General features: G+C 42.5%; 1 protein-coding gene across 1 annotated transcript in view; it reads left to right on the forward strand.

The window, feature by feature from the left end:
* Positions 1 to 3,128: 3,128 nt before the first annotated feature.
* LOC124290952 (carboxypeptidase N subunit 2-like) overlaps positions 3,129 to 14,551 on the forward strand; it is a gene marked incomplete at its 3' end in the record, with an annotated part of 97,656 nt that continues 86,233 nt past the window's right edge. The window contains exon 1 of the mRNA XM_046727798.1: positions 3,129 to 3,391. Coding sequence (XP_046583754.1) covers positions 3,138 to 3,391 — 254 coding nt within the window. The remainder of the gene's footprint in view (positions 3,392 to 14,551) is intronic.

Raw genomic sequence — 14,551 nt, forward strand, 5'->3', positions numbered from 1 at the left:
ATCACATCCAATTCTGACATCCACATCGGCAACCATAAGATCAGCCCAAGCAAACAGGCCCGAAATCTCGGTGTCACTTTCGATGCAAACATGACACTTGAGTCTCACATAAATTCTGTCTGCAGGAAATCTTATTTTCATATCCGCAACATTGCCTTGGTACGAAAGTACATGAACAAAAGAACCGCCATCTCCTTGGTCCATGCCTGTGTGTTGTCACGCATTGACTACTGTAACTCACTCCTGCAAGGTTTGCCATCATGTCTGATCAGGAAGTTACAAGTTGTACAAAACTCAGCAGCCCGAGTCGCAACAAGAACAGCGAGACATGATCACATCACACCAATTCTCCAACATCTACACTGGTTGCCAGTGCCACAGCGGATCAAATACAAAGTTGTCCTGCTTGTCTTCAAGTGTCTCCACAATCAAGCCCCTCAGTATCTCTCCAGCATGATAACCAGATATCAACCTGTCAGATCTCTTCGATCCTCTCACCAGTTTCTCCTTCAGCAACCTGCACTAAAAACCAGTGGCATCACCAGCCGTTGTTTTCAAATTGTCGGACCAAACTTGTGGAATCAACTCCCACAACACCTGAGATCTAACCACGACCTGGACTCATTCAAATCACAGCTAAAGACTCATTACTTCCGTGAAGCATACAGCAACTAACTTTCCATCAGAGTTTCAAGCGCTGCAGAGCAGTTTTTTTCTGGATAAGGCGCTATATAAGTTTTTCCATAGATAGATAGATAGATAGAATTCTTTGTCTGTCTGAAGAGTAATATTACCACCCATTTGTGAGTCGTTGTTTCCAGACCGATCTGATTTAATCACCAACATAAAATACATATCAAATTTCTATTACTGCAATAACTGCGCAAATGAACTGAAAATTGTAAGGACATGAATATTTTAACTTAATTTTATGTTTATGACTCGAAGCAAAATGATATGACCTGAGTCATTATTATACATATTTCATGCAAATAACATTTATGCCCTTAAGCGCATGGGGTTTTACCAAAGTTTTAACTGTCTAGCTCTTCCCATTGCCTCCCACGTCATCCAATTGAGAAGATGTGCAGCTTGGAAACGGTGTAAGAATCTACACCGAAACGTCGCTCTATGCAAGAAACAAGAAGTTGTTATCCATGCTTTATTATTGACTCATCAACTTCTAGATGAGTGGGAGTGTAAGCCGTCTACATGGCAGTCAGCACCATGAACAACCTCAATCGACTGACGAGAGACAGCTTGAAAACGGTGTATGAATCTCCACCACATTCGCTGTGTGCAATAACAATAAGTTGTTACAGACGAAGTCGTATGCCTACTTCAAATAATGAACTTGTTAAATAAAACATCTTACCTTTCTTTTGGTGGGATCAGTTGTACAAATAAGTTAAGGCGCGCCAGTTTAATGTGGGAAGTGCAGAATGAGACAGGTCTTCAACACTCACAGCTGAATACCCACGGGGACAGGTTTGACAAACAAGTGATTGAGCGAGTTTGGTTTTACGCCGCTTTTAGCAATATTCCAGTAATATCACGGCGGGGGACACCAGAAATGGGCTTCACACATTGTACCCATGTGAGGAATCGAACCCAGACTTTCGGCGTGACGAGAGAACGCTTTAACCACTAAGCTACCCTGTTGACAAACAAGGATCATTGTAAAGTAAATATCACATATGGACGATACGTCCGTTTTGAACACATAGGCCCGTGTTAGACAGCTGGAGCTTCAAAGGCACACGAAGGCATGCGGTTTAGACAATCTACACGACGAACGTCTTTGACGACTGGGCTCCATCTGATGCTCTTACTTGGTATATACACTGTACCACACTCTACTACCAGTTGCATTGAACATGTGTGAAATTATTATGCTAATATTTGTATGGCGCCAATATCCAGCTCAGCCGCTCAAAGGCGCTAAAAATGTGTTTTCCTCGATCATTGGATGTCAATCTCAAATGGCACATCGTATTATCAATCTCAACTTCCCGGGGATCAAACAAGCCTTGCTGGCACTAGGCGGACCGAGTTAATGTGGCTTTCCCATCCTTGATCGAAATAAAAAATGAAGCGTACAATTTTATGGATGACAACGTCTTGTTTATTGCATTTAGGGACGTTGCGATGAGGATTCGTACACAGTTATCATGCTAAACGTGACTACAAACAGGTGATGAGAAGTATATATACATAGTATGTCATGATAAACAGCAGACTAACATAACCAACAGCATGTCATTGAATAACAAGTGACACATAATTAGATGAAGCCACTTGAGGACTGAGAACAACGCAAATAGCACAGGTGATGAAGCCACGGGGGGAGGGAGGGGGAGAAAGGGGGGGAGACAAAGTAGTAGTAAAAACAAGCTGTTACTGTGCTTTTAATTGAGTCTATAGCTTGATTATTTCTTCCATAAATTTGTATGCTTCATTTTTGACTCACCAACTACTAAAACGCCGATCACACAATGTGTGAAATCTATGGAACAAGTTTTTATGGATAACAACTTCTTTATTTCGTGAGTGCGACGTTTCGATACAGAAACGTCGCACTCACGAAATAAAGAAGTTGTTATCCATAAAAACGTGTTCCATATTGTACGTCTCAACTTCTAAAATGCCACTCAAACAAATTTGGAAATCGTTTACAAATACATATATCACAAATTAATATTTGCTTACAACCCGGGATAGGTGAATCGATGTAAATCATCTGTTTGGGTCCAGCTGATCCCTTCAGATCGATTCAAAAGGACTGTGTTTGTATGTAGGATAGTAGTCCATTTGGGACATTCACCGTGTGCGCAGTTCATTGTCCAGTCAACACTTCGTTACATTTACTAACCTGCCATAATTGGTACCCAATCCTCCGACATCCCACCACTAAGCCATTGGATGACAAGACATAAGTTCTAAGTAGTTCATTACTGTCGCCTGCTGTACTCCTAAAACAAATTAGATCGGGACCATATCCCGGCAGGAACAGTCCTTAGCACTGTGTTCCTATCAAATCGAGTACTCGCCTCCACCGCAGATCGATAATTACTCCTGCGTGAAGCAGAGCCGTGCTCTCAGCTCATTTGTAAATACGTCTTCTCGGGATCGGCTGCATGTGTGATATCCTCCCGAGTCTTGTTAACTTAACATCGTGGGACATCATGGTCAACAAGATATACTGGATTATCAAAGTGTGGAGTGTGTGGCACATCTGTCTGTTTCAATGGAGTTCCTGTGTCAAATGTCCCATGCCTTGCTACTGCAAAACGGGAACATTTGAGAAGGTAGCCAACTGCAGTGGGCTGGAAGTAACGTCTGAAGCCATAGGTACCCTGTTCACAGATCTACCCCCTCAGACAACGAATCTGTGAGTATACTTGTATATACATATACCGACTACTTTACTACAATCATCTGGAACAATGTCGTGTTAATCTGGTGTGTTAATACAGATATGTTTATGCTTCTGTTACATTTGGATGCCAATGTTTACAGTCCTTTGACAAAACGAGTATTTGGAATAAACTCTAACCGCCGTAAGTTTGTAACCTGTTTTTAGTAGTTATGGGGAAAGTAATATAGGAATACACGAAGAGGACATGCTATCACTATAACACTTTGTTGTCATAGAATGTCTGTTCATAACTGTATTGTTAAGATGCAGGAATGGTTCAGGAATCTGAAATACTTTTTTTCTGAATCGTGGCAGGACCGGGAATCGTATGTTCGAATCCCAGTTCTGATTAGATCACTTGTTTGTAGACTCCACAGGGTCGTAGGCTTCACCAGAGTGTTAAATGTCTAATAGGTATTACATATTGTAAGTTTATCAACGTAGCCCTCTCATTGTGGTACGTTGTGACTCTGTCATATCATGCAGTTCTATCGCTGTTATACTCACTGTCGGCTTGATGCGACGTTAAACATTGAATCTATAACTCACTCATTGTTATATACAGTACCTGTATCGCAGATATATTCACTGTCGTATATGGCTTCAATAATGTTAAAGCACCGTTAAAGTTTAACACACTAATTGTTGTATAATGTAGCTCTGTCACTGTCATAAAACGTTTCTATACACACTGTCCCTGTACGGCTGATATAATGTCCATGCGACGAAATATTTTAACTCACTCACTCACTCAATGTTATTCAGTGTAGCTCTGTCATTGTTACTTAACCTCACTATCGCTATTTCTTGAAACTCACGGGTCAATATATCAGCTGCTGAAAGTGATATATGATAGGATCATACGTTATGTACCAAAATATTTTCAAAATCAGACCCACTCACTCACTCCATGGCCCAGAGCGGTATTATTTTAAGCATTATCTCTAAAATAAGGATGACCTTTCTCAAGGTCCAGACTGACACATTTAGAGGCAAACTTAGACATGAAGGCTTGGTAGTTTTATTAGTTTTTTCACAGTGTGAAAACTCGAAACGTTTAAGAACATACATTCTTGCCTTTACATATTTTCACGAATCAATATAAATAAATTTTGAATCGGTCAACACGAATAAAAAGCGACAATATCCTTTTCATAATTGTAAGATATGTTTGCTGGAATAGTCCGTTGAACGATTCCAAATATATCATAAAAATGTATGGATCATTAAACAGTTCATATTAGTGTCATAAGTGTTGGCAGGCAAGGGATGAACGTACCATTAGCCATACACGATGAAAGAAAGTACGAATCCTCAAGGCTATCAAATTCATTAATGTTCGATCCAAAGCATCGATTCAGTAAGGAGAGATGGTATGGGGTCTAACGCAGCATTCAAAATTGTTGCACTCATAAGATAGGTACATGCAAGGGTGCGTGCGTGCATGTGTGCGTGTGTGTTTGTGTGTAGGACTTCCTGAACTAGTTCAGACTTACTTCAGTTGTATAGTGCTAGCCCAAGAAATAAAACTGTAGTTTAACATGGATACCTGTATCAAACAACTGATCCTTCGAGCCGGTCATTCCGTGTGACATCAGCTGAAAGGCGATGCCGGGTAACAATCAGCACCCTTTTAAAACCATCTGTTGATAAGACGCTGCCAGGGGATCGATCCACACCTCAGTGTGAAAACCCTCTTTCCCCTTGACCGCCGACACGGTCAACCAATTGGCATCGATCACAATAAGCCCCAAACCAGGTTCAACACGAGAGGGCGGTGTTCCTTTTCACAACCCTCAGTTCCCGTGTATACAGGGAACAAGGACTACAATTGATTCAATAGAAATGCTAGTACATTACACTGGAGGGAATAAAGGAGATATTCAAAGACGGTGACAATGGTATAGGGATCAGTACTGAAACATGTGCCTTAACAGAGAAATAGAACAGTGGAAGCCTGCTAGTCAACCATGTACTAAATTCTGGTGGTTTTAGACATGCTATTAATGTTAGTAAGCAGTCCTTTAAGCATCAGCTCTTCACTGTACATTCCTTTTCTACTTGAATTGTAGCTGGCAAGCATATTGTAGTTGCCGGATGATGTTTGTGTTGTTACTTGGGCCAAGTGGTTAAAACGTTCGCTCGTCACGCCAAAGACCCGGGTTGTGGTTAAAACATTCGCTCGTCACGCCAAAGACCCGGGTTGTGATTAAAACATTCGCTCGTCACGCCAAAGACCCGGGTTGTGGTTAAAACATTCGCTCGTCACGCCGAAGACCCGGGTTGTGGTAAAAGCATTCGCTCGTCACGCCGAAGACCCGGATTGTGGTTAAAGCGTTCGCTCGTCACGCCAAAGACCCGGGTTGTGGTTAAAACATTCGCTCGTCACGCCGAAGATCCGGGTTGTGGTTAAAACATTCGCTCGTCACGCCGAAGACCCGGGTTGTGGTAAAAGCATTCGCTCGCCACGCCGAAGACCCGGGTTGTGGTTAAAACATTCGCTCGTCACACCGAAGACCCGGGTTGTGGTTAAAGCTTTCGCTAGTCACGCCGAAGACCCGGGTTGTGGTTAAAACATTCGCTCGTCACGCCGAAGACCCGGGTTGTGGTTAAAACATTCGCTCGTCACGCCGAAGACCCGGGTTGTGGTTAAAACATTCGCTCGTCACGCCGAAGACCCGGGTTGTGGTTAAAGCATTCGCTCGTCACGCCGAAGACCCGGGTTGTGGTAAAAGCATTCGCTCGCCACGCCGAAGACCCGGGTTGTGGTTAAAACATTCGCTCGTCACACCGAAGACCCGGGTTGTGGTTAAAGCTTTCGCTAGTCACGCCGAAGACCCGGGTTGTGGTTAAAACATTCGCTCGTCACGCCGAAGACCCGGGTTGTGGTTAAAACATTCGCTCGTCACGCCGAAGACCCGGGTTGTGGTTAAAACATTCGCTCGTCACGCCGAAGACGCGGGTTGTGGTTAAAGCATTCGCTCGTCACGCCGAAGACCCGGATTGTGGTTAAAGCATTCGCTCGTCACGCCGAAGACCCGGGTTGTGGTTAAAGCATTCGCTCGTCACGCCGAAGACCCGGGTTGTGGTTAAAACATTCGCTCGTCACGCCGAAGACCCGGGTTTTAATTCCCTTCATGGGTGCGATGAGTGAAGCCCATTTCTGGTGCCCCCGCCGTGATATTGCTGGACTATTGCAACAAGCGGCGTAAAACCATACCCATACACCGACTGTTATGTTACTCTGTGGGCTTTTGCACTTGCACCCTAACTTCCCTTAACAAACGCTTCACACGATTTGCACACCTATGGGGAGTTGGGTCTCTATAATGACTTTCGGCTGAATGAGTGAATTATCGCCGCTTTGACCAATATTTCATTTATATCACGGCACGTTAGTTTGAAGTGAAAGGAAAGCCAAAAGTGAAGAAGGTCAGGATGTTGAACACTTTGGGGAAATTCACGGTCACTAATGTGGTGCTGTCTCAGAAACATTATTAGCGCAAACATGGTTTCCGAACCCTATTACTAGATCCTGACCCGGCTTGAAATGCAAACTGAGGTGCCCTTCACTAGAACACAAAATGCTGTGACCACAAAGGCATCGACTATTATCACATTCTTTGTTGATAATGTGCTCTCACATTCCCTAGTTCTTACCCGTGAAGAACCAGGGTAGAACTGGTCTTCATTAACCCATGCTTGACCTAAGAGGCGACAAACCGGATCGGGTGGTCATGCTGGCATGGTTTACACGTGTCATCATATCCCAACTGCGTAGATCAATGCTCACAATGTTGATTGCCTGGTCAAGCCTGGATTATTTACATATCTGGAATACAAATCTGGAATATTGGTGTGTGGCGTTGCACAACAAACAAACTATTGATTACATGTCTGTATGAAGGATAGTACGGAAGCACATTACAGTCATATCATTATCTATATTTAAAAAAAAGCTAATTTCAAAGTTCAAACAAATAAGTTCCAAGATACTACGTTGAATATTGCAGATACCACGTTCAATTCCAACTATCCCATGTTGCAATTTCAAGGGTGAGTGAGCGGGTATGGTTTTGAGCCGCTTTTAGCAATATTCCAGCAATACCGTTGCGGGGACACCAGAAATGGGCTTCACACATTGTTCTCATGTGTGGAAGCGAACCCGGGGTCTTATACGTGAAGAGCGCACGCTTTAACCATTAGGCTACCCCACCGCCCCTGCAATTTGAAGAACCTGTTGAAAATAGCAGATGTTCTGGATCTAAGAAAGGGTTGTTTGACGCTCTTTGAAATCTCCGTACAAAAACATGCTCAATTTACCACAAAAGTCGTGCAATGGAGACACGAACGGCAGAGGCTGTTAGAATATTGCACACAAAACGGAATGTTGACTGTTGGAAAGTAATCCCTCATCATACTGTCTTGCCGCAGAGTCACTTTCTGTCGCTCTGAATCTTCATGTCTTGATGTAAAAAGGAAACAGCGCAGACATCAAGGAGCCTTGAAGAGGAACAGTTGGTGCCCATGGGGATGCCTACGTCTTGCTTAAATGTCCTCTTCCAAAATATCACCTGAGTATAATCAGCGAGGAAGTCCTGCAGTAAAAGGCTGTAACAGTGTCGGGGAGCATGTGCCTGACTTTTGAAATCTCTGCTGAAATGCGACCCATGAACATCCGGGTTAGAATTGGTCTTCAGCAACCCACGCTTGTCGTAAGAGGCGACTAACGGGATCGGGTGGTCAGGTTCGCAGACTTGGTTGACACATGTCATCGGTTCCCAATTGCGTAGATCGATGCTCGATCCTGACTCGATTATTTACAGACCGCCGCCATATAGCTGGAACATTGCCCACTTCGGCGTTAATCAACAAACAAACAACCAAACCCAGAGTCCAAAGTACGACTCTGTAAAGTACGTGTTTCTGAATCCCGGGGAACGGTAAGCGCATTATAGCCTACTAGCACATGACTAGATGGATATTCGTGTGCACTAAATCCATCAAAATCTGGATCAAACATGGATGTAATCCATCACAAATACGAAGCTGTGTGTCGGCTAAATGGCGTGATACTTCCCAATTTACCGGTACCATCTGTCATTGGTGAAGATCTACATGAACATGCATGTCTGTAATCGGAAAACAATAGTTCGCTTGAAGAAACTGTTCTTTCTTTGACAGTAAAAACAATCAACGTTGTCAATCAATATATGTTTACCACTTCCGTGATCCGCATGTACGTATGTCGAGGATGTTCCTATAACTGTCACAGGTAGTGTGTGGGAAGCAATACAGATGCCTACACCGAGTTCTAATGAATGTTGCCTGGAAAGGGACACCACAGCCTAAATTCTCTCTGAAATCGGTTGTGTTGTCGAGTCTGCCATTGCTTTTGTGAATTCAAAGAATATCGGAAAGAAGCCAGATTTCTGCCTAATTAAAAAAGAGAGAGCTAAATCACTCAATGGAATCGATTTGATCATCAAGTCTGGTTATAGTCTCGCGTCGACGTTTGGTCTGTCCGTAACGTTTTTGCTGCAAGGAAGTAGCTGCAGAACGTTGAAGCTCTCTACAGTCTCAGAATATACTCTCTAACTTCATGAACAAGTTGCAGAAGCAGCCTCGAACCTAAACTTATAGGATTACCACTAACTGAAAATATAACCATGGCTTTTGATCTTTTGACTTTACCTGTATTTTAGTAGTTTCTGTGGAAGATTTAACAGAATCTAACAGATTTAATTTCGCAATATCATCGAAGGAGACATGGAGCTTCCCATTAATTTTTCATTAACTTAAAATCTCAATTTGAGACAGATGTCGCTGATATGTCGACCATGTCCACAGCCATCTCATAACAGGATCGGATCCATCTGCTCATTGATATCCTTCAGGGGATTTCCGAAGCAAAATGACTGCAAAAAGCATCCCGATGATCTTAGCAGCAGATTAAACTCAAGCTTGGATGATTGCAGCTTATGGTGGATGGTGGCCTGGCTGTGTGTTGCGGTACAACCACGGGGAGACTTTTCTCCCGTGTCAGCAAGCGCGTGTTTGTCTGTATTCGTTGATGTATCGCCGTAATGTTGTTGAGTGAGTGAGTGAGTGAGTTAAAATTTATAGTCACATCGGCAATATTTCAGCCATATCGTGACGAGAACAATTAATTTTATACATAGTAATTAATGGTAAATTGTAAAAACCTGTCAACGAAGGACAGTAAAATAACTAGATGATCACAGATTCGAATTTAAAACTAGTAATTAGATCTAAAACAGTCTAACTATAGATGACAATACAATATAAAAACAGGCTATATATTGCCAACAACTGAAGGTAGATCACCATACTAGGGACCATGGGAACTTACAGTACATTTACTTCCTGCATGGGCCCTAGCTGGGTTTACATCATCCTTTCAGCTGTTAGCAATTGAAACAAATCTAGCCATATATTAAAATTACATATATCCTACGATTTAAAAAATGGAGTTTTAATTTACTGGGAATGTTTTGGGACCTACGTACCCTCTCAGGACCGTGATGTTGTTGACATCATTAAGTCAGATGTACTCCCACAAGAGTTGGGGACCATGTGATATTAATGTTACGATCATCTTCGGGGGAAATGGCTGCTAAGAAAATCACGGTTTCGGAATTGAAACGGAACACCTCAACACATCCGAAAGGTTTCACGTTAACTGACATTCTTCCGGTAGAAAGGGTAATTCTTGATTTTATCTCTTCAATGAAAGATCGTCAAATTACTGTGAGCTCTTGGTATTGGTGACTCAATTATCCCGTAAGATCTCTATTCTGCCTTTAGTGCACTATTTGTGATGAGACGGAGATTTGGTCCGTCAACAACGTTATAAACGTCTTAAGGTCATGGACATGATTCGAAATTATTCCAAATTTGATGAACGTGATTCAGTCTGTGATTTGCAGATTTCCGGCCACGTTCCTGCAAAACATTTCATTTGCAGGCCAACAACAAAAGTCCTGGATCGATTAATCAGAAACCGGACTTGAAGAAATCGGACCAAAATTGTCAAAATATCACTGTTCAGCAGTCTACCTGACCAGAATCGTGTGCATAACGCTGATCTGCATACTCCGAGATCACGTGCCGTACCACCTGTAACAAAAGGACACTTTCTAGCCAGACGGAAATGTTGTTAGAAGGCTATAAACTGGCAGAATCGCCGACGGTGGCATGTAATGTGTTCAGGTGAGACTGAATCTGGACCTTCCAGACGTGTCTGGAGGCAACGTCATGTAAACGTCAACGCAAGGGTACAAGACAAATTGGGGATGGGTTGTAATGATGCAGGGCGGGATCACCATGACTACCAGAACGGCACTGCATATTGTCCTTGGAAGGGTGACCGGGTAGTACTACTTCTACAACATGCTTACGCCAATACTCCACACCGTGCTGCTCCACGTTTTGTCTTTCGATGCTGGACTGTCCGTGGCCGTGCACGTATGATAACTAATTACCCTTAGCTGGAAAAAAGCACAAAAATGCCATGGCCACCAATGTGTCCTGACCTTTTCCACGATAGACAGAGCACATCTGATCGGACAACGTCTACACCTACGTCAAAGCCACAGTTACGGTAGCCAGGCGCTGGATAAGTTGCTAAGTTGACAATACTCTTGAGAATTGTCGATGTGAAAACGAATGTTTGATTTCATTATTGATGAAATCAAGAACGTTTTTCACTTCACATCCTATCGCCTTCTTTGGTTGTAAACACACGTAAATACACTGCCGACGCGTTCATGATCACGCTTTTATGCGAGTTTTTTTTCTATTCATCCATTATTATCATTGGAATTATATATTATATTGTACGGTGTGTTTATTGATATTCAAACTTGCAATCTTTCACCCGAGGAAACAAATGCCAACATGTTGGGGTTTTTTAACCTTCAACGGTCGAGTTAACATTCCAACTTCCCAACTTTCAACACGAATTATGAAAATCGAAAATATAGAAATTGATTATTTTCAATTTAGTGGTTTCGGACAAACAGACAAATGCATTTAAATCTTTTTCTGTTGAAAGTACCTTCGGTTTATCTAACGGGAAAACTGATAGTTTATATCCAAATCAATTTCGCTTTCATAATAGCAGATGTGATTAGTGTTGTTGCATTGGTTGAATTGGATAAACGCTTCATATCAGCAAATGTGTTAACTTCCATGCGTCAAAAACATAACTTACACAATAACATAACTCAAAGGCAAAAGTTATCGTGACACACAAATTGCAAACACAATCAGTGTTAAACTTTTATTGTCGTGAATGCAATGTTATTACATGGGAAGTCAAATGGTTCAAGGTTTGGTAACAATCAAAGTTCTATAGGAACAGCGCCCCTGGCATACACATACAGGCCAAAACACAAGTAGGGATTCACAAGCAAGTTCACAAGGTCAGCAGCGAGTGTCTCCACCTTGTGCATTGATGCAGGTTTACATATTTGCCTCATTCAGGCCACAAAACATTATAAAAGTCCTGGGGAAGATCTTTTCATATCCGAGGAAGGATTTGGTGGAGTTCCTGCAGCGTTGTCAGAGGATTCGGATGACGTAAACGTCTCTCCATTTCATCCCAGACAAATCAAGGGATCTTGTGGGCTAGGGTTCTGATAACGATACTGTTGTTGTTCTGGCTGCGACACTGCTGTACAACTCGAGCAAATTTGTTTTGCGTTATCGTCTTGAAGCGTCACTCCATGGCCGTTCTGTTGCAAAAACGGTCTCGCCTCGATACCCAACATCAAGCTCCCCTCCATCACAATCATCAATTGGCGTCCTTGCTGCAACTGTTATCGCCACCCAGATCATAACGCCTCCAACTCCAAAACACATACCCTGACGTAACGTTCACCTGTGCGCCTGTGGACACGTGTCCTGCCGTCACCTCAATGAAGAAGGAAACAAAACCCATCGGTGATGAGAGCTTACCATTGCAAGTGTTCGGCTCCACTGGAGAAAACGTCGGTGTTTAGGCGTCAGAATATGTGGGACTGGGCTTCATGCCCAAGTGCAAGTCGAACTGACCTCGCAGAAAGACCTCTGTTGCCAGGTGTGTTGTGGACTATAAGCGGTGCTGGCTGGAACCAGAATCTAAGGTGCTTGATAACATTTCTTGGCATGTTGCGAAATTTTTGTTTCAATAGACGTTGAATCGGCGGGTAACGTCACCCTGCCAGTCTGGAGCATACCTAAAGCTCTCCGACTGTCGAACTTGTTCCAGAACGATGTACACGGGTGTGTTTCCAACTTCTTCATTTATTAAAACTGCATGTATAGTTAATGGTGAGCGTTTGGGTGTCTGGCCAATATACACCTTACAACTGTTGTGCAAAATTCCAACAACAACTGCACGTTAACGTTTCTTCGACCATTTTAATACACTCTTTCTCTGGTTCAAATGTAAAACTTTATTAACTTATTTACCAGTGAAAAATGTCAATTTACCATGTCACAATATATTTTTTTTCGTTGAGTATAATTGAACTATTTGAATATGCCTCCCAAAACTGACAAATGAGCCTTTGGAAACACCTGTAACTTATTCAGTAGCGCTGATCGTTAAGTTGTCTCACAATACAGTCTCCGCACCCCTTCGAGTGTTCTGATTACCAGTCGTTTTCTTGAAACATACTGGCAACTGTGACATTATATTTACCAACGTTTTATAAAATCAGATCGGTTTGAAATTTGGAGAAAGAAGTGTATCCATGCAAATATTTCTTTCGTAATGCTGCGACCACCATCAAACTAATGCAATCTGATGTGGTCTAATGTAGATTCGAGACAGCTAGCCAACCTATCGGAAAGCAAGATTCCAAGATATCATGGTAGGATTTACGTTTGAACTTTCTTCATACCTTCAGCTTCCCTTCAAATACATGCACAATTATTGCTGTATCTCATAGCAAAACCTCTCTGTTCTCTCAACGAACACTGCCTCTTTGTCCAAGTTTAATCAAGCTTTCCTGATGACAACTGGAATTTTAAACAACAGAAAGGTTAATGCTGCATATTCCAATCACGAGGAATCAGTCATGAAACAAGATCAAACACTACCTGCTCAATTTGTCCGCCATTTTGCATTTCTCTGTCTCCTGACATTTTGAAGTAATTCAAAGTATATTAAAAATATCACAGGTATTTTTTCAATGCAGAATCTTGTTTACCGAAGGCAGATATTTCACTTATGATGGACGAATGATGGGTACTGAATTAATACAAGGAAGGATGTAGATGCAGATATGACTTCTATAACCCCTCCAGTGATGTCATTCACAAAGGATGGTTGGTTGATTGTTTAACGCCGCGCTCAGTAATGTTCAAGGTCTCTAAGGTCTGTAAATAATCGGGCCTGGACTAGACAATCCAGTGATCAACAGCATGAATATCAATCTACGCAAATGGGATACGATGACATGTGTCAACCAAATCAGCGAGGCATGGCCACCCGATATCGTTAGTCGCCTATCCACTTTGACGGTCATATCATTGTCCCAAGTCCTGAGGCAAGATACCTTGGTGTTATTTTTTACTCTTATCTCTGGATGCTCATATTAAGTCAGTATGCAACAAGTCATTCTACCACTTACGGACCATCTCGCAAATCCGGCGTTACCTTGATGAGAGGACAATCTGTTCATTGTTCCATGCGTATATTACTCCCACATGGACTACTGCAACTGTCTACTCTATGGCCTTCCTCAACCCTCAACAGGAAAGCTCCAACGCGTACAGAATTTTGCTGCTAGACTTGCCTCCAGATCACAGAAATACTCTCCATAACTCCTATTCTGCAGAGATTACACTGGCTTCCCATATCAGACAGAATCCGATACAAACTCAACCTTTTTGTTTTCAAGTGTCTCAATAACCTAGCTCCAAAGTATCTGCCTGACCTGATCACCAGATATCAACTCAACTGAAGTCGCCGATCTGAAAATCTTGGTCTTCTTGTTGTCCCACACTTTAGGTCCAGTACCAGGTTTGAGGATCGATCATTTCAGGTGGCAGGACGCACTCTCTGGAATCAACTTCAACTGGAGTTAAGGACAGTTAACCACCTGGAGATTTTCAAATCTA

This window comes from Haliotis rubra, unplaced genomic scaffold (assembly GCF_003918875.1).
Source record: "Haliotis rubra isolate DU_JTF1 unplaced genomic scaffold, ASM391887v1 Scf479, whole genome shotgun sequence".
Lineage (NCBI taxonomy): Eukaryota > Metazoa > Mollusca > Gastropoda > Lepetellida > Haliotidae > Haliotis > Haliotis rubra.